The sequence below is a fragment of the Heliangelus exortis genome, chromosome 1 (genome assembly GCF_036169615.1).
Source record: "Heliangelus exortis chromosome 1, bHelExo1.hap1, whole genome shotgun sequence".
Taxonomy (NCBI): domain Eukaryota; kingdom Metazoa; phylum Chordata; class Aves; order Apodiformes; family Trochilidae; genus Heliangelus; species Heliangelus exortis.
Window position 1 is genome coordinate 118,949,939 of NC_092422.1, and position 21,538 is coordinate 118,971,476.

A 21,538-nucleotide genomic window follows, 5' to 3' on the forward strand; every position below is an offset into this window, starting at 1 on the left:
AAAACTACTTGATGTGTCTGTTTGGGCTTGCTCCATGCCCTCCCATTCTCTTTCTTTGCTCGCAGTTCTCCTTTACTCACCCCACTTCAACCCAGCTGAGCACAACCAGGGGAGCAAGTGTTTGGTACACAAACAGGGACTCTATGATTAAGGTAAGGATTTGTAAATAGAGTTGTAGTCTTTATTGGTCAAACTGTATGCAATGCCATGGTTACTGTATCCGAGCTGTGAAAATCAAGATGTCTTGAAAACAGTCTTAGTAATTAAGATGAAATAGAATAATCAGACACAAGATGTCTTAAATAACATCCTAAGACAAAGGTATCTGGTAACTGTGAATGCTTCTGTGACATGCTACTCTAAAAAAACCCCTCTGTAATATACTCAGTGGATTAACCATACTTTGCAGCACTGTATCTGGAGTTTTAAAAAACAAAGATGCTCATTCTAAGATGGAGAGTTTCAGCAGCAGGACAGATGATAGATCAAAAATTCGATTTCTGTAATTTTCAAGAAACTCCTAAGAGAAGTAAGACAGAAAATGCACTAAGGGTCAAAGAAGAGGCAATCTTGTGGCAAAAATGCCAAGATTTAAAATATGGTGAGTTTTGTAGATGCAGACAGAAAACCTTTTGTTGGTAATCGAGACTGACCAAATGATGATGATAGAGTAAGAATTACAAGGGTTACAGGTACTAGTCTACCATTTACAGTGCTGGCTGCTTAGCAATTTCTATTCAGGAATCTTTTATCTTTTGTTTTATGACTTAGACCTTAACTAATAGCTCTGAAATTACCTACACTGGGCACCTGCTTTGGGCTGGGCTTCTTTTGTCACTTGATTATCTCAATAAGATTTCACAAAAGTGTACCAGGGCACAAAATAGAACCTGAGACCACAGAAAATAAATCACAATTTGCACCACTATTTTTTAGTTTGGTTTTTTTTTTTCCCCTCAAACTACAACTAAACTAGAACCTGTTATTTTAAAGCATTTGCTGAACTTGAACCAAAACTGAACCCCTGTCCCATTTATTGATACAAAGAGAGAGCTTGCCTGACTGTATCTCTACCAGGGACAGCACAGGGACCCCCCACAAGCATCAGAAGCAGCAGAGCAGCTCCATGCCACCACCTCCCCCCTTCTCTGTGTTCTGTCTGTCTCCCACAGACTCCCCAACATGCTCAGCACAAGACCCTGCTGCTGGGCTGCTCTGCACCATACTGCCAGCCCAGCACTCAATATCTGGATTTTCTTGGGTGGGTTTGCCTCAGATGAGCTCTGGCGAGGTTGTGCCAGGCAGGGAGGATGAAGAAATATTGCTGGTCCCAGGTCTCATAGCAGGGGAGTGTAGGGTGTGATTTCTGCCTGCAGTGCCCTTGTGTTACCTGTACCTCCTCACTACTCTGAACTCTCCTCTGCTCCTCCCATAACAGCACTAGTGCTTTGCACTGGACAGAGGCTGCACAATCAAGTTTTGGTGCCACTTTTCTGCCCGTGTGCAGCACAGGTTTGCCAAGGCGAGGGGGGGCTGATAGTGTGACATCTTCTCTTGATCTCCACAGTTCTGCATGCCAAGTTTAGGGTGCTGAGGAGAAGGTAATGTGCTGCTGTGAGCACCTGAGCAGCAGGCATGCTCTGAAAGCAAGAAAGTGTACTGAAGTTCTTGTCAGGCTGCTGCACCTATACGGTGGACTCATTCCCCGTAATTTTAAAACATTTTTTTTTTCAGTATAAAACAATTCCAGCCCTTTGAGTAACTCTAAACTAGGGGTTATTTCCATGAAACACCACAGCCTCAGCTGACATCCAGCTAGAAAACACAGGGAGTAGTTCCCTAAATCCTACAGCTTCATCCTTCTATCTTTGGGCTTATCTAACAGGTCAGTTGTCACACAGAAAACCTTTTCATGCCACACGCCTTATACTGAGAATTGCTCCGTAACCAAAAATGCCTCTATAAAATCCACGTGAACTTGTTCAAGGCCTGAGCCTCAAAGAAACTGTATCTTCCACATGCTCATTGGTAGGGTTTTGGTGTTATTGATGAAGATTTCATCTATACCTTTAGTTCTCCCTTTGCACCTACCCTGACCTGTACCACATTCTCTGCCTGACTCATTTAAAGCTCAGCTAGTTATACATATATGCAAGATCAGTCTGAATGGCAACAGCAGGGCTGGTGTGTCACAAAGCATACATACCTGCTATGTCTAATGCCAAGGCAGTCACTCAAGCCATAGCTGTCCCTGCTGTGGGTGTTCAGGTGTAAAGGCTTGACTCACTTTGGGGTCATCATTATTCCGAGTGGTGGCATTTCTGGATTTGCTTTTTATTTTGTATCAAAGGATGGGGCTTTAAAAAGCTTAGATTCCCAAGACTATGTTAGGTTTTCCAATGGTATGGTGCTTCCTTCCTTAGCTCCAAGAGGTAAATACATCTATGCAGCAAAAGGAGACCTGAATTCCTGCTAAGGTTTTTAAGTACATAGTGATGGAAGAAGAGTGCTGCACAAACAGAAAAGAAAACCTCTGGCTTAAGGAGATGCAGATGCTCTCCTAGAAAATGTAATTCTGTAGCTGGTTCTGCTGGGCTTTTTGGGCAGGAGGCATCCAGCTGCAAGTGAAACATCAGAACCTGAACATTTCTGTTCATAATATAAATCTTTTATTTATACAAAGTATTATATTTAGTTCTACTTGTTTGCATCTTTCTATACTTTTAATTATACATCTACCAGGTAGAAGTAGTAGTATCTTTTAGCCTCAAGTGCACCCTAGTACTGCAAAGGTAAATTCATTACTGCCTGTGAACCACTCTGATACTAAGATAGTAAATATATCGAAAAACCTGTAGGGAAATTAATAATTTCATATTCCCCTCAGGATTTAAGTATTATGATAAAAATTAGATAAACACTGTATGCTGGGTAACAAGAATTAAAAGAGAGACGATCTCCCATCTGTCCTAAAAACTTCACCAAAAATTATTCACATTCCTTGAAGATATTTTTCTGTGGTAACAATATATATAACTTGTACATTCTTGGCACCAGCATTTGCATGTGAAGTTTCTTGAGTTTTTTTTTTTAAGAGCATCATGTTGTAAATCTTAGAAAGATTGGTTTATGCTCATTTGCAGTCTCATTTCAGAGGTGCTCTTGGGTTTCATGTAAACCTTTTTGATGGTTCTTTAAAATGGGAGGCATCCCTTGATTCTGTGCAAAGAGCTCAGATATTATGTATAATGTTAGTATGTCATATGATCAGTCCCACATAGCAAATACCAAATAAGAAGACAGTTGTATTGTTTTGGCTCACTGACTGCAACTGAATTAAGTATTTATTTACTGAAAATAATTTGTAATTGCTTTATAAACTGTAAGTTATTGCAGCTGAATAGATCTGCTCCAGACACAGACATATCTGCAGTTAAAATAGAAGCTGTATATTTTTAAATCTTACTTGATTTGCTGTCATGATGGTCTAAAAATAAAGATTTACCAAAGTGGACAGCCGGTGAACTGTAATTTACATCCCTTCATTCCACAGTAGATTGAACATGATTCAAGTAAGATTTCTGATTTGATTTATTTTTTTTTTTAAACCCAGATCTTAGGAAATTTTGCAGTTTGTGGGCAAACAAGAAGTGTACAGTTTTAAAGAAATGTTTCATCACCTGGCCCATCTCTGTGTCACCTGTCTCTGGATGTTATGTATCAAACTTGCTGCAGCAAGGATTTGTAAACTTTCTGCTCAGGGTTTTGAAAGTTTTAATTTGTGCACTGGCAGTAATACTATCAACTGAACCACAGAGCTAACTAGATCATCAGTTAAAACATGGAGTTCCTGGTTACCCGCATGTCAGAATAGAAGAATTCAAACCCTGATAAATATAAGAAAAATTCTCTATCCCTTCTTCCTAGTCTCTAGCTTCACAGATTTGACACTGAGAAGAGAGGTATAAAAATTATTTGTCTGAAAAGAACAGCATTTACAAGTTAGACATAAAGCAAACACAACTAAAAAAATACCTGCATAATCAGGAAGACTGATTCTGGGTCTGTCATTTTTGACAAACAAAGCGTGTATTTTCTTTCACTTCATGTGATTTGGATGGGGTTCATTTCAGCATAAAACAGTGGAAAGCAGGCTTCTCTCCAGAAACTTTGCAATCAGTTCATTCTGTGTTTTTGGAGAACCATGAGGCCCATTCCTCAGATGTATTTTTATTTCTCAATTATTTCTCTCCAATAGTTACTTTTGCAGTGGAAAGTATTGTTCACATACTCATGATTTTTGTTGCAGTGTAATGTACCCAGCCTTCCTCTGACCTTATGCAAGTCACAGTTGGGACTATTTTTAGAGATTATACTTGCAGCAAAATGCTACAAGAATGAGAGCAGCAAGGATGCTGCCAACATGAAATAAATCCATCTGTATCTCCTTCTTCGCTGAGCCACACAAAAGTAGATGTAGCTAAACAGCCTAAAGCAGGACAGATGTCCCCCTAATCCAGAGACATGCTCAAACTGACTTCTGCCCTGCGCCATCACTGGAAAGGAAAAGCTCTGTTGAAGTTGGACCTTTGTAACTCTCCTTCTGCCCTAACTGCACACCATGGTGCTGAGCAGGGCATGAGATAAACCATATCTGTCCTCTTCTTCTCCTCTTGGCATTCACTAGTGACAGCTAGGGGAAGAAAGGTGAAAGGCAGCTTGCAAAAAAAAAGGATTTATCTGGGCGAGTATAACCTTGCAACAAGCCTCCACTCTACTCTGAAGCTTCTTTGCCAAATACACGGAGGCATCACCTTATTCCAGGTTTTGACACCTGCAAGTAGATGCAGCAAATATCCTGCCTGAAGGAAGGTTCCTGGTAGTTTTGCTTTCTTGAGGTGCAGGCATCATCTAGGAGTGCAAGGGTAAATTACAAAAAGCAGAGTAATTAGCCTTTACCCAAGCTGCTTTCCACACTGGAAACTGGGATCACAAAGATAATCCTCACCTCAGCCTTGCTGGTGTTGAGCAAACGGAGGGTCATTTGTGCAACATGCATATCTTTAGAAGGGTTTGACAAAACACATAGGCCAAATGACTAGCTAATTTTCCTAGAGAGGGAAAGAAACATCATCTTTCTACTCAAATACCATTCAGAAAGTGGAAAGGTCTTTCACTGGTCCTCTAGCAGTCTTGATTTCAGCAGCTTGGTATAGACAGAACCAGTGTAAATACTGGGACAGAAAACAGCTCGCTCCCAAGCCCTGCCTCTTGCTGCTGGGCTAATCAGTACAGACCTTATCCATACCCTTTCTGCTATCAGACCATGCTGTACTGTGGGGATCAGTGTTGATACGTGACTGTATGGAGCTGGCCCATGCTGGTGTTTGCCCATACCCTGAGTGGTGCTGCGAGTGCATGTGAGCACCCAGCGTGTAGACACTGAGCATGGGCACAGAGAGCCTGTGGCCACCCTTGCTCCTTGAGGGAATAACTCTTGTCTTCTTGTCTTTGCCACACACAGCACCGGGCACAGAAAGCCCGCCCTGGGCAGCACAGGCACTGTGAGAGATGTTTCAACAGGCACTGCCACGCACCCATTGAGCCGTCCGTCTCCTGCATGGTGATCAGCTGCCGCTTCCACTGCGGGGCCACCTTCCACATGTGCAAGGAGGAGGAGCACCAGTTGCTGTGTCCCTTAGAGCAGGTCTCCTGCCTCAACTCAGCTTATGGCTGCCCTTTCTCCATGGCCCGCTTCAAGCTGGCGAAACACCTCCAGGTCTGTCCAGCCAGCGTTGTCTGCTGCTCGATGGAGTGGAACCGCTGGCCGAATGTGGATTCAGACACAACCCTCCACAAGAACATCATGAAGGAGACCTTGAACGAAGAGTGTCTGGACACAGCCTTGGCACTCAGAGACCAGAAGATACTTTTCAGGACTTTGAAAGTAGCTGAATTGTTTCCAGAGTGGAGGAAAAGGGATGAAGTGGAAGAGCTAATGGACGAAGCCATGGGTGGGGTGGAAGGGGCTGTGGGAGGAGTAGCCTGTGGCTCCCAAGAGGGCAACAACCAGCTGCCTGAGCTCAACCAAAGTGAGCGTGAAGAATTGGCAAAGGACAAAGAAGGAATGGATCTGGGGAGTTACAAAATCTGGGAGAACATCTTCAAAAAAGACCTCCTGGCTTGCCAGGTAACAGGCTCAGCAGCCAGCACAGGAAAAAAGACAGAGAAGGCTTCCAATAAAACAACATCAGCTTCCAGCTCCTCAGAGCCGGCAAAGGACGCTCCTGACGGTGCAGAGCAAGCAAAGGACCAAAAGTCTGGACAAGTAGCACCAGTAACACCAAATACAGAAATGACAGGACTGGCTCCCTGGCAAGAAGGAGTACTGGAGAGGCTGAAGAAGGAAGTTGGTGTAGGTGATTACAACATGTACCTGGTACATCACGGGGGAATGCTCATCCGCTTTGGCCAGCTAGCTGCTTGCACTCCCAGAGAAAAAGATTTTGTCTATGGGAACTTGGAAGCTCAGGAGGTGAAGACTGTCTACACCTTCAAAGTGCCAGTTAGTTACTGTGGCAAAAGAGCACGACTGGGAGATGCACTGGGCCACAAGATGCCAACTTCAGACAAATCAGTGGATACCTCAGAACTGGGAATAAACCTAGAAGAGCTACCTAATGCAAATATAGTTGAATCCACGCTGCTGTGTGCACTGGAAAAAGAGCTGAAAGGCCATGAGATCTCTGAATCAAGGGGTGTCGATGGACTCTTTGTGGATTTTGCAACACAGACATACAGCTTTCCACTGGAGCCGTTCTCCTCCAATGCTGTTCTAGCAGATATTCTGGATGAAAAAAGCCCACCCGAACTCCATGTGGAGCTCTACACTGAATGTGTAACCAGAAGACACAACAAAAGCAGTTCAGCTTTCACATTCACTTGCAGCCATTTCTTCAGGAGGGATGAATTCCCGTCCCATTTCAAGAATGTGCATGCTGATATCCAGTCATGTCTGGATGGATGGTTCCAGCACCGCTGCCCACTAGCCTACTTGGGATGTACTTTTGTTCAAAATCACTTCCGCCCTGATGGACTTAAGGCCAAGGTTATATACAGCAAGCCTCTCCAGACATTTGCTATTAAGCCAGAGGTGGACACCCTTCTTGCTGAATCTGGGAAGGGCAATTCCACAGTGTCTCATCGAGGGAGAAGTAAGGACTCACTGAGCAGCCTTCCAGTGGAAGTGCTCAAGTACATTGCAGGGTTCCTGGACAGCTTCAGTTTATCTCAGCTATCACAAGTGTCAGCGCTGATGAGAGACATCTGTGCCACTCTTCTTCAAGAGAGGGGAATGGTCCTCTTGGTCTGGGAGAAAAAAAGATATTCCCATGGCGGTACTTCTTGGAAGGCTCGCAAAAAGGCAAGTGACTGTGACACTGGGGGAAAGATAGATATGGGTTTTCTCCAGGTAAAACACAAGCATTGCAACGCAATGCTGCAAAATAAGCATGCCAATGTGAGGGGTCAGGGCTGTAAAATGCAGGACATCTAGCAAAGGTTGGAAGGTGTAAAAGGACATCTTCTGACTAGCTGAAAGTCCTCACCCAAGCTTGTCTTGGGTAGCCGATTTGCATGCACAGAGTTTTTAGGCACTGGAAACTGAGAATTCCTGATATTTAAAGGTTACACATGGATTTCTGAAGAACTTGAATTTTATACTCTTTGTTCTTTATGAGGGTATGTTAGAACTTAAACATGCTTTAGAGCACCAAAAAGCTAAGGAACAAGGAGATGAAAGGAGCTCAGTCATTCGCATCAGCCCCCGAGGTCTTTCTTGTGACCCCCGAGTGACCCATTGGGTTATGAGCACCTGAAGGAGCAGCATGGGGATAGAAAGCTTTCTGAAAAGTTGGTCTCCCACTGCTTGTGCTGGTAAAATACCCCCGTTATTGGCTGTTTAGGTAGTCTGGAAGAAATACGTAAAAAAAGCTCAGCCTAAATCCTGGTTGAACAGTGGTAAGGGGGGGTTGGTTCTGGCTGATAGACTTGCAGCTGCTCTAACACAGCAAGAAAGAATAACAGTTCAACACAGCTGAAAGAATAACATTGAGAACTCCATGAAAAACGCCATTAGGAACAGCATGAAAAAACAGACAAGACAGACATCTGGGAACAAATAACTTAGAGATCCAGGGAAGATTCCCAGAAATTTCAAAGGACCTGGCCTTCAGACAGATCCCTGAAGATCTCCACCTATCAATTCTTATCAAATGAAACCTTAGCAGTTTATGACTCTTCATTAAGAGAAAGTACTCTTTATTAATATGAAACATGAAGTGTAGCAAATTAAAAATCTGGGTAGCAAAGTTTGGTGGCTGCAAGTTGAATTAGCCACTAAAATAATTTACTTCAGTAAAAGGAAGAAATTACAGCTGAGCAATCCTATAGCAATTAACTTCAGTTATTGCAGCACAGTTTCAAACCAGCAGCATACAATTTAAGGACTCTTAAGTCCTTAAGCCTTTTCATTTAGCTCTCTGTACAGAAAATACAGAACTCTTATTTCCTATGCACAGACTGCTTGAAAACATTGTATTTTGTAATTATTCTGAGTTTTTTGACTGCTGTGTATAATAGCTATGATTGCTTATGACTAGGACAGGATCAGGTAATCTTAGGTATAATATACCCACATCCTGTCTTTTTTTCACAGGAAGAAACATTTTTAGGGAGAAGTAATTTACTATGACTTTAAAAATTCATTTGATTTCGTGGTGTACAGCAAATATAATAGTGACTTAATCACAGTCTTATCACTCACTACATGCTAGTATATCACTAAACAGTACATGATATCACTGCAAACAGAATCTGAAAGTTTTAACAGCACATTTTTTCATTTTTATAAGCTTGTATGTCCTCTAGGAATAACTTTAACTTTAGATTTCCAAAGAATTGCTCTGGGGTGGGGTCAATAACAACAGTGCTGAAATGTGAATTACTTTGAAGTTGCTGAGAGATGCTTTGGAAGGTCTTTATGAAGTCAGGTTTCTTTGAGATATGGATCATACAAGCACGCTGTAGTCGCTTCGCTTTATAAACATCTTGGATCACACACGTGACAGAATTTTCTGCATAAGTGCAGTGTTCAGGTGTCCTGGATGTCCTTATGCCCTGCACTGGATTGACACCAAAAAATGTAAAAAGATCCTTTCCCTTTAAAAATGGCAGATAATGATTAAAGCAGCAAGTATGAGGTACCTAACAATGCAGACCCCATTTTCACTTGTGCCAGTGAACAAGCAAATGTTCGCTCATCTGACTAATATGACTAATATATATAGATTTCAGATAGATTTTCTTTCTTTTTTTTTTTTTTTTTTTTTTTAAAGTCCTCTTGTATTTTCACCAACATTTGCATTTTCTCTCCCCAATTTCTCTCCCCTTTTCCATATTAGATCTGGCAGTTCAGCAGCCTGTTCTCCACAGTTAACAAATGGCAGCACAACGATGTCCTATGCATGTCAGAGCACCTGAAGAATTGTCCCTTTTACCAGGTGGAGCACAAGACAGACCCCGTGCTGCTGACAGGCATGTGTGAATCCCGAGAGCAGACTCGAAAGACTTTGGTTTCTACTTTCAAGAACAGAGTCTGAACAACCTGCTTCTCTTCCACCACGCTCCTTTCAGAGCTCTCGAAATGAAGATTTGGGAATCCGGGTGTAAAGACTGTTGCTTCCAGCTCTCCTTTGGATGTACAAAACTGGCTTCTACCCAGCTGCTTTTGAAATATCCTGGATGTTTTATTGTTCTTTCCCTGACTAATTTTATTGTTAAAACTTCATGCACTGCTCACCAACATCACATGCTTCTTGTTTATGTTTCTGTCCCTTGCTTAACGCAGCACCCTGAAGAAGGCAACAAGGATCTTCTTGGAAAACAGCAGCTTTGCAGCCTTGATGGTAGGCTGCCATACTATGTCCCCGAGAGAAGCAAGAGCAGTTAATGTACCTAGATTGACAAGTTTTGAAACACCTTAGCTTTGGCTGGAAAACCAAGCTCTAGGAGCACATGTAGATGCTCTCCTGCCTGACAAACCTAGGGACTGCTAATCTGTTTTGAGATGGGGGCAAAAGAAAAGGAACCCTACGAATTAGGTGAATTAATTGGAAGTCCAGTGAGGACACAGGAACTCACTGTGCAGACACAGACCATAATTTAGGACCCCCATTCCAGCAAGTGTACCTAGTTGACCACAAGCAGAGCTCATGGGAACATTTGAAGCAAAGCAAAAAACTTGCTCTTTGTTAGAAATAACCAAGTGGCAACAGTTTTAGCGGCCCAAGCAGCTTTTCACATTTTTCAGTTAATAACTTGTTCATTTTTATTTAAAAATTATTAAGGTGATCAAACAGTATTTGAAGTAATTTTTCAAATACTAATCAGATTTGCAGTTGTAAATTGCAAATTGTAATCATAAACAACTGGAAACAATATGGCAAAGAAGTAATGTTCTTTTCTGTAAACCAAAAAGCACTCAGGAACTCATTCAGTAATGGTATGGATAATGTTTGCTTCAGTTAAGTGGGCCGGAGTAGAAGAATTTTTTTGTTTTTTACAGACCAGAGGGGTGATTAGGATTTGGCTTGGTTTTTTTTAAATACACTAATCTAAAACCAGAATGTGCTTATTGAGGCAAGAGAAGAGAGAAAGAAGGCACATTACCAACAGTGTCCACCTTATTACACTATTTAAACTCATCCCAGAGGCTCCAGTTAGAAAAGCCATAGTTGTGGTGTAGGTTGGGGGTCCTCTGAAATGTCTGTAAACTGATTTGGCAGCTTACAGCCACTGCACAGCCCAGCAGGACCGACTCACACTCCTTTCTTTTTTAAGCTGATGGAAGAGCAAGCTCAGGAAATGAGGTCTGGCCTTCATCTCACCATCTTGGGCAGAACCTCACCAGGACTTGAGACATCTGCTGTCCTGGACCACTGCTCTCCTCACCCGGGCTGGCCAGGTAAAAACTGGCCTGGGTGGCTGGACACACGCCACACTTTCTACCCCGGTCTCAATGCAGATCTGGGATGAGGCACTTTATGCAAGAAAGATCCCTCTTTTACTGATAAAGGCTGCTGATGAGACTGAGCTGAGTGCTTGGGATGACAATCCAAAGGCTGGAATTTTGTAGTGACCATAACCATGCTTAGCATAGCTCATCCTTGCCTACACTTGCAGCTTAAGTGGTCCCTGTGAGATTTTTAACCATAGGAGGATGTTTTCCTTCTCCAGACATCAGTTCTCAGGAGCATACATTATCTGACTTGAGGGCTGGGGCAGTGGATTGGTCCCAGGAGCAGGAGTAGCATCAGTTCACTTTTCTTCTTCTCTCTTCCTATTTTGTTTTCTGTCCCTGGAGACACTTTCTTCAAAGTCTCATTATGTTTTACACATGACAATAAAACTTGTCTGCATGGGTATTCTGTGGAAAACACAACTAGCATCCCAGTTTTTATGCAGAGGAAGCTGAAACAAACGGACAGAGGGAACCTAAGATGGGCCAGGAGCAGTTAAAGCTGGGTGCTCTGATTCTTCAGCCTGTGGCTTAACTCACTGTACAAAACTAAACTGGCTATCCTTTCAAGTTCATCGGTCCTCAAAATACCCAATCTAACATAAGTCACCCAATATTATCACTTCATTTTATATAGGGAATGTGACAGAGTTTAGAACATACAGCCAGACTTCCTAGACTGCTCTGTACATCAGGGCCTCATCCTTTGCATATCATGTACCTGATTTGGAAAGATGCTGACCCCCAGTTGTAGCTGCAGACCACAGAAGCTGTAAATGCATGTCAAAAGGCTGGGTTCCAGTATCTGTGCTGGGTACTTAAGAATGGAGCCACTCAAAATTATGGATAATTTGGAGAGTGGGGAAAAAAAGATGCTAAAAATAGGACCTCAGAGTAAGTCGGCGTTCAAGGCTGGTATGAGACACCATGGAAAAATTCAACCTGTGAACCATCTCTCATCTCATTAACTACTTAGCCACTGTAAACTGCTTTAGCTGATCTGAAATTGTGCCTTATGTTAGCTATCAATTGGGCTCATTTTACCTTTAGTGCCTGCATCACCAGCACCACTGCTATTCAGGGTTTGGCCTCCTTCTGTTGATGCCAGAGAATTTTGTACTTGTATCTCCCTGCCCAGAGACATGGGCTGTTATTTCACAGAGAGAGATAAATATTTCCCCGTGAATATATAAGTATACTTCTTTAAATGTGAAATTTGGTTAAGTAACCTTCAGCACCTGCAGTGGAAGGTGAACATCCACAACCATCCTCAGGTTAACCTGGTTAACTTGACTGTGGAAGAGGCAAAGCTGCACAGGGAAGTGGAGATCACCCTTGCCACCCAAACGCCAGCTGGTAGCCACTTCTTACACTATCTTGCATTTAAACCAGTGCAAGCTGTGGGCTGGCATTGGATGCAGTTTAATTATTCAGAGGATACACACCAAAATAGCTCCGTGTTGTTGGCCTTCTCATTACTAGAGCCAGCAGGAGCTTTGGGGAGCTGCAAGGAACCAAGTTTGTGTGCCCTGTTTATCTTGGTGGGCACAACACTGGTTTATTTAAAAAGTGAGAGGCTTCATTTGGGTTCAGCAAGTCCTTAGGCTCCTAGTTTAAGGTCATAGATTGACTGACAGAAAGTTAAAACTCTTCCTAACTTTCAGCTGGACGGATTTAATAGAAGAAACTGGCCATATATATATGTTTTTTTCAAAATAGGTCTTTTGCCATGGCAGAATCTGAACTGGAAAAGGGGATGCAAATCCTGCAAAGCATTGATGTTGCTCTTTGTCCAGGTCCCACACTCTGGAATTCTATGATTTTGATCCCATTTGTGCTGCCTACAGATCTTGTGCTTGTTACAGATAGCAATACTCCCTATACTCCTGGCTGATGTCTATGGCTGTGTTTCCTCTTGTTGGAAGGATGGGATCTGAAGTGATGGTGCTATGAAAATGGGAGAGGTCAGAGTAGGGCAAAAATGGCTGGGAGAAGAGAACAGAAGGGTGGGAAACAGGAAAGGTAATGGGTTTGGAGAGAGGAGACCTGCCTGATTGTCAGCCTCACCAGGGAGAGGCAAGTGGAGAATAGTGAAAGGGCACAAGAATGAAGGGAAATGGGATTGTGGAAGAAGTGCTGCAGCAGCAAATGGTTTAGGAAGAAAATATTCAATTCAACAGACACTGGGAGGACAGGAGTGATGTATAGAAGATCAGAGATGTAAGGGAAATGGAGAGTTTATTTGATTTGATTTGATTTGATTTGATTTGATTTGATTTGATTTTGACTGACAAAGCAAGATATTTGGATGAGCCTGATAACTCAATCAGATGCAGACTCTGTTTTGAATTGTAATTTATACAATGTACCTCATTCTGTGGCACAGCCTCTCTTCTGGGTTAGAGTATTCAGCCAGTGGATTGTTGATGCATGAGCTAAGAGGCCACAGTAAAACCACAGAGTCACACATTTTGATGTTCCTGTACACTCACCATTTGCTGTCAACAACAGAATTTCTGGATAAATGCTTCTCCCTGTGGAAGGACAAATTGCCAGCCAGTGCTAAAGAGTAACATGGGACAGATGGTATTTCATAAGGGGTGAAAGAGTAGGTCATGCAGTAACACATAACATAAGTCTGGGTTGCAGGAAAAAATTACTTGCCAGGCCTCCAATTCTCAAAACTGAGTGAGCACATATAGGATGAAGTTTCTATGAACACTGTTTCTTATTTTGCAAAACTCTGTAACTGGGTTTTTTTGTTGTTTTTGTTTTGTTTTGTTGATTGTTTTTGGTTTTGTTTTTTGTTTTTTGCTTTCTTAAGAATAAAAATTATTGTGAAAAAAAATCCAACAAAATCCACGTATTAGCTTGTCTCCTTAGTTTCACTACATTAATGTTTGCTTTGCTTTCAAAGCAGACGGGGTAATTCCTGACCCTCATGTTCACTACACTTCTTTCCTCTGCTCCACTCTTCAGTATAATTTTCCTGGCTGAAGACTAAGGCTACATAATAGCAATAATATTTTTTTGACCCATCCTATCTGCACAGCCACTTTCTTTCTTCCTTCAGTTATTCATCTATATGAGAAACTGTATCTTCTTTTAAAAATCCATTTTTCACGTTAATATTGCATTATATCTACAAATATTTGAAGAAGAATTTTCTTTGTCAGTCTCTCTCCTTACTCTTGACCTATTTTTTTACAGCCTTGTGGCTGTTCAGACATAACTATAGAGGGCTTTTGGCTTCTTTATTCAGGATGCAAATTCCACAGCCACTGTGCATCACTGCCTGAAATTCTAGGCTTCTTTCACATCCAGTTTTCCTACCACTACAGCCTATGTTAAAGAGTTTTCTTAACTCCTTGGTATTTTTTGTTTTGAAACAAAACCCTCATGTACAGTGCAGGCCTATTATTTACCTTCCCTAGTCCCTATTTAACTTCCCACTTAATTTATATGTAATGAAATAATGATCACGTGCCTCAAATTTATTTTTAATGACCACCTGCTCTATGACTAAATGGCTATTTACAGCTGACAAATCTTTTGTAGGTTCGGTGATGGTTTGTGAAGGAATCTGTCATCTGTCATATTGAGAATAAGAGACCTAATGCTCATTGTGATTATCAGAAATTATTCTCTGGTCCATAAGTCTGAAGTTAGTTCACCCCCAGCAGCAGAGTTCTTACTGTGATTTACCTCTTTTAACAGGTGGTCTCACCCTACATCTGCAGTTATAAACTTGAGCAGTTCACAGTGAACTTCAAGCTGCACCAGAGAAAAGCCTCTTTGAACTTTCTGAATTTCACCTAAACAGCCTATCATATCATTCATGTGATCTTAATACACTATTCTTATCTTCCTTTCTACAGTTCTGAACAGCAGATTATTTTAATGCCAGGAATGACTGTTATTCTACCATAATTTGCATTGTTTGCATGAGAGTTAGTTAATATCCCATGTTAGTTGCTCGTATTTTTTTTCCTATGAATATCTGGAAGGTAGTTGTAAAGTTACTAGAGCCAAGGCCATTTCAGTAGTAGCAGGTAATATAACAAGTTGCCAAGGCAACAGCAACGAGTTGCAACTTGGGAGGGTCAGGCTGAATTTCAGGAACAATTTTCTTTTAATCAAAAATGAAACAGAGCACTGGAACAGATACCAGAAAGGTGGCAGTATCTCCACTCTTGGAGGGCTTACAGACTTAGTTGGAACAAAATCATAGTGGATCAGAGACCTCTGGAGGTCTCCTCCCATTCCCATTTCTCTGGTTCCCTGAAGTACTAGAACATCTGCCTCCCTGGCCTCATCCACTTGCCTCAGCTGAACTAGATTGCCCTTTGGCTACCAGTATTGTCTGCTGCTGCTTCTTTCATCACAACTAGTATATTCTTTCCCCTTGTTGCCTAGGCCTCTGCCCATCCATACCTCCTTATCTGTCACCACTTACTTATTTAACTGGCTTTCCTCTCCCTGCATAGGAAAACTGATACACAGCCCTTTCCCAGTGGTTGCAGCATAACTTAATGGCTCTCTTCAACATGATACCTACACAGTAAAGTTATATTTACTAGCAAGCTAATAAACTGCACAGATTTTTACTGGAGCTGTCCCTTTAGCCAGTCTGATCCAGCATGTAGCTCTGGAGAATGGATGGGAGTCCCAACAACTTTAGCAGACAAAAAGAATAATCAGCTTGTAGAGGAGCTTACTGCTCTGCAAAAGAGTGTCTATCACAACTGCTGCCTTAGAACCTCTCTTCAAAGCCACAGCACAGGCTGCTGACCTCCCTCGGCTCTTCTGCAGAAACATATAATGGGCAAATCTGCTGAAATGCAGTTTTGGCCCCACTGAAGCAGGTATAAAAACAAATCAGAGAAAGAAGCCTGTCCTGAGCTGGGTGCTCTTGCATTTGCCTGGGTGAAGGAGTTACACAGATGCTTGTGCTCTGCTTCTTTAGACAATGACTGCAGCGGGAGTGGATCAAGGGTTGGACTTGATGATCTCTGAGGTCCCTTCCAACCCAGCCAGTTCTATGATTCTATGTGGATGCCCTCTGAGATAATGCCGAATAAGAACATGTATTTATATGTGTCCATCTCGGATTGAAGGGGGATGCAGAGACTCACAGGGTGCAGTGGTTTGTAGGAGTGTGATACTACACTGGTGAGATGGTGGGAGAGATAGTCGGAGGGGCTGGACATGTCTGACAGCTTAGGGATATCTTGAGCAGGAAGAAGCTTTGTGAAGCTTTTCCAAAAAAGACAGAAGTGGGCAGTGAGGATGGGATAGGGGTGCAAGAGGTACACTGGTGTCAAGAAGGTGTGTCTGGCAAAGTGCTTCTTGGGATGGATGTCAGGATGTTGTGCTAGGAGAGCTGAGGCTGGAGGTTATCACAGTTCCCTCCGTGTGTACACATGACTGTAATAGGTCACAGCACGGATAAGTTGTGTTACTGCAGGGGTGGCAAGAGAGCGAGGAGATGAGCAGACCAGCAGAGAAGCAGCAGCAGAGAAGCAGACATTTTCTCTCTGTGTATCTGAAAGACGGGGGCAAGACAGCAGTTAAAGAAGGGCCCAGCTTCAACCTCCAATTTTTTTTACGAAGATACAATCCTCTGAAAAGCAAAAGGACAAGAGATGTCACTGCTTTCAGAGGCTGCTCAGCCTGGAGGAGATGAGCATGTAGGCAGCGTGGTGAGAAAAGCTGATCTGGTATTGACTTAAAGTGGGACTCAGCACAAGCAGCCCAGCTGCAGGTTTGGGGATGCTGGTGACATCCCGCTTCCCTCCTGCCTCAGATCTCCTCCTTATGGTAAAGCAAGAGTTAAAAGGTTTAATGGTTGGGGATTTTTTTTTTTTTTTTCGCTAAAGCGAAAGTGAGAACAGCGGCGTTGCTGCTGGCGGCAGCCGGGATCTGGTTTGCTTCCCGTGGGGATCCCAGGGCTTGGGAGCAGCCGGGAAGGCCGCTGGGCTGCGGGACAGGATGGTCGGGACCCTGATGCTGTGCGGGGCCCTGGTGCTGTGCGGGGCCCTGATGCTGTGCGGGGCCCTGGTGTTGTGCGGTGCCCCGCCTGCGGGTGAGCGGCGGGCGGCTGGGACGGGGGCCGGGGCTCCTCCCTCCTCTTCACGAAGGCCCCATGGCTTTCGTGAAGGGCTTCCGCTGAAAATTAGGGTCTTCTTAAAGATTAATACTATTGCCAGGAGAGAGTGGTCAATGGCTGCATGGCTGGGAGATAATTTAGCCCTCCTGGCCATCCCAGAGAAACTTGTAGACTCTTCAGGATGCAAGAAGGTTCATGAATTCAAACAGTTGTTTTCTTTCCCTACAGAGCCAGAAACTTCATTTCACAAAGTGGATACCGCCCCAGGCTGCTCCTTCATGAGGGAAGATGGAAGAGGCTCACTGCTTGCCCTTGATGGCTTGTCCTCTGAGCATCCTGCTACCCTTGTGCTGAGGGGTAGCAGAGTCAGAGATAATGGCTACTTAGGTGATACAGCTGAGTACAAAGTCCCACAGAAAAATCCTGACTCCTCCCTTTTTCTTTGAAGCCTCAGGTGAGTGGAAGACCTGGGGTGGGAGAGATGCCACTGGAGTTTTTTGCCACTTGTGTGCACCAGGCTTCTACAAGCTTTTTCTTTAACTGAGTTTAGGCAGGTTTTGAATGGGGTCTGAAGTTTCACACATGATTTCCTGAAGTCAGCAATTGGAACTGTCAGAAAGGAACTTTGTGGAAGATCTTAGCAAACACTATTGAGGTACCTCTCTCCTGACGGGACTATCCTAGATTGACTATTTCATGGGAAATACTTTGTCAAAAACAACTCAGGAATTATTCCACTACACAGTATTATTGCACCTGTAAAAACCTGTGTTTAAATCTTTAGTCATGCAGGTGCTTTTTGGTAGCACAAAGTGTCATGGTAAGTGAAGCAGAGCTGTCCTGCTCAGAAGGCTTGGCTCTTCTTACACGACCCAGGGGAGCCAACCTGCTTACACCTACACTTAAGTCCACGCCATGACCAAAGGCACAGACACAGCGTGCATCTATACAGATGCACACTGCATCTATACTCAGCCACCCCTGCCTTCTTGCCACATTTGCTTTCCTTATCTGGGATGGTTCATTGCCCCCTTTCTTTCTGGATTCAGGCCTAAACTGAATAGGCAAGACTTTACTTGGCATTTCACTCACAGAGCTTGCTGGGCATGCACATACACAGCATATACACATCTAAAGGGAATCTGTTCTGTTTATTCTCCTTTTCTAACAGCTCCCTATGCTCAGGGTGAACTCTGGGCAATCTAGCAACATAAAATACAGCCAAACAGTCACAGCAAACCTCTAATAAACAGTCACAGCAAACCTCTAATATTCTTTGCAGGGTTTCATCTGTGAAGCCTAGTCTGGCACTTCTGGGCTCTGACTGACCTCTGCAGCATGTGGTGCTTCTCCAAAATAACACGTCTCATTGTCTTGCACTCACTTTTCCCATTTGGATTCAAATGGTTAAATCTCTTCCACTGTCCCCACAGTCAGTACCCATCCCATATGCAGAGTCCCTGCTGTACATGGACTGAGATGGGGAAGAGGTCAACTGTGAGATCCCAGCAGCCCAGCAGGGGACCCTGCCATACTTTTCCTGGTTCATGGCCACCCTACAGCTCTTGGCTGGGATCAGTATTACCCTGGTGCTGAGAGGCCCCCACTGCATCAGCCAGAAGGAGAAGGATCATGATGCAACACTGCACCCAAGGATTCCTATGAGCAAAGAGGGGACAATATTAACCACAGGTGACTGGGTGGCCCGGGGTGCCCGCACAGCAGTGAAGGACATGAGGGGAGGAGAGCCTGCCTCCCCAGGAGTCCCATGCCCCACCTTTCACCAGGACCTGAGGGGTGCCAGGAGTTGGTGCTTGTGGAAAAAACGGTGACATGTATTGCCTCTCCCATGCCCCATCCCCTGAGGATGACAAGCACCTCCAATACTGTGATGTGTACTTGGTGTTTTTCTGCCTCCCTGCACCCCTAACCCCACCAAGCTGGCTCCCTCCAGCACTCCAGTCCACACCTGAGAGCACCATATAGGATGCCTGTGCTTCCTCCTCTTCTGGGTGAGGATTTCACTGCCAGCCCTACCACCAGCCCTTCCCACCCTTTGGTGCCTTCATTAACCTCACCTGATTAACCCTCTGCTTGCCTCTGCCCTTCTTTCTGTTTCTAGTTGAATTTCAGTCATCATCATACAAGACTTCCCTGCACAGACATCTTGGCAGTTCAGTCACCCTCGACTGCCACTTTGCCTTGGCTCCCAGCTCCTCATTATCCTCCATGGAGTGGAGGAGGCAGCACCGAGGCAGTGGCCTTAGCCTTTCCAGTACCAGGTGGAGAGCACAGGCTAGGCAGCACAGCCAAAAGTCCATGGGGATGTGGTGGAGATGTGTCTCTTAGCCTGCAAGAAGTCACTGTAGGGGATGAAGGGACATACATCTGTTTGCTGCCCACCCCACTGTACCAGGCACACCACATCATCCAGCTGCACACGGCAGGTGAGGAAGGGGACAAGAGTCCATGCCCTCAGGCACTGACATTTTGCCCTGCACACTCCCAACATTTGTCATGACAGCCAGCTTGTCTTCTCTCCTTTGTGTATGCAGATTTCTATATCTTGCTAACAGTAAGTTCTTTGTTTATCTCCTCCAGAGCCTCCAAGAGTTCATATGATTACAGCAGTAGTGACACTTGAGAGAGATGTGATGACTACTTTGACCTGCAACATTGCTGGCTATTACCGCCTTGACACCTCAGGGGGTTGGATGCAGAAGACTCTGAAGTGTAAATCTCTCTCTCAAACAGATTCTCCAGCCACCGGCAAAGCTGAGATGGCACCTACAGCATCACCTCCTGCCTCAGCATCAGCTCAGCCAAAGAGCTGTCACCAGCCACCTGCATCTGCCGTGTGTCACACATGGCCCTAGAAAAGCCCATCTTTGGGAGCACCCATCTTAAGGCCCAGGTAAGCATCAGGAGCAGAGGGGCAACTTCTTCATCCTGGCCAGACTTCCTTCCAGCTCATCTACCCAGCACAGAGATCAAAACCCCTGAGTCAAACCATACCTGCCTGCTTCTGCTTTTTCCTGCTTTTCTTCTGTTGTCCACTCATTTCTCTCCATTCTCTCCATTCTCATTTCTGTCCATTCTCTCTATTTGACTCTTCCCTTTCACTTTCACTTCCTCAGCCTTTATTTCACTCCCTGTAGCTTTTGGGGAATGAGTATCTAATTTCCTTTAGGGGAAAAGAGATTTTATGACTGTCATTGGAACAAAAGTTTGTAGCACAGGAGCCCACTGGGCAGGCACAAGGAAACATCCATACCCCAGGGATTTAGGCACCCAGCTGGACTGGATGGCTACTCAGGACTGGTAGTCCCAAGAGCACAAAAAATCCTTCTTCACATTGGAGCTGCAAGGGGTTCTCACTCCCCCTGCTGACGGGAGATGGCTCCTGTGTCTCCTGACCCAGCAGGGAAAAGCAAGCAATAGAGCAGTTCAGTGAGTTATGACATGTGAGCAGAGCCAGTATAACTGGCCCTGGGTCTGTGTGGCTTTAGCTCACGTGTGCTGTGTCCCATCTGTGCCCCTGAAGGACATGCACATGGTCTGCTGCTGGGGAGGTGGTTTAACTGAGACATGGATCAGCTGTGCCGGCCCAACCTAACATCACTGGTGCTCCTCTTCCTCTGCAGAGCAAGCAGAATCAGAAGGACTGGTGGGGGCTTTCATTGCTACCAGAATTGTCCTCTTCATTGTATTCAGGACAAGAGGAGGTAGGAGTTCAACATGCTGAGACACTTCCCTTGTGGGTGAGATGCAGCAAGGAGCATCTTCCCTGCACCCCTGCTCAGGAGAGACGGAGATCTGGATATCCCAAGATCCTGGAGGGAGAGGTGGGGAGCAGATGAGCTGTAGACTTGCTTGTCATGGAGCGTAGCATGATGTGATGTTTTTCACTGCTTTGTTCTTCTTGCATCTTATTTATCTTTTTTTACTCTCTCTCCTTTTCAGATAAACCGAAGTCTGAGCAACTTCTGAGGGCTTCAGAATAAAGGAAACCCTTATGTCACCCACCTGCAGACCTTTGTCTCCCATCCCTTGACATATCCTGCTCAGGAGAGTCATCCCTGTCCAAACATTAACAGAGCTATGGATTGGTATGGAAGAGGTAGGGCTGCCTGGGGTAGAGGAGATGAGTGACTTCTTGGGGGTGGACTCAGAAAAACATGTCTTCACCCCAGCTCTTTGCTAGCAGGCAACACACATAGATTTTTAGAAATATCTCTTCTATGGTATCAGGTTAAATTAAATTGTATATAGGTGTTTAACTGTATATATGTATGTATATATACAGATATATGTATGAGTACGTGGTGTAGGTAGGGACATAGCATTTACAC

The 21,538-nt window shown here is 44.1% G+C and overlaps 1 protein-coding gene and 1 pseudogene across 1 annotated transcript; both read left to right on the plus strand.

Annotated features, from left to right (window-relative positions):
• FBXO40 (F-box protein 40) lies at positions 1-13,940 on the plus strand. The gene is made up of 3 exons (XM_071761632.1): positions 1-152; positions 5,525-7,423; positions 9,462-13,940. The coding sequence occupies exons 1-3, from the start codon at positions 12-14 to the stop codon at positions 9,657-9,659; spliced, it is 2,238 nt and encodes a 745-aa protein (XP_071617733.1). The 5' UTR covers positions 1-11; the 3' UTR covers positions 9,660-13,940.
• A 3,128-nt stretch (positions 13,941-17,068) lies between these two features.
• LOC139792770 (tapasin-related protein-like) lies at positions 17,069-21,190 on the plus strand (annotated as a pseudogene).
• Positions 21,191-21,538: the final 348 nt, after the last annotated feature.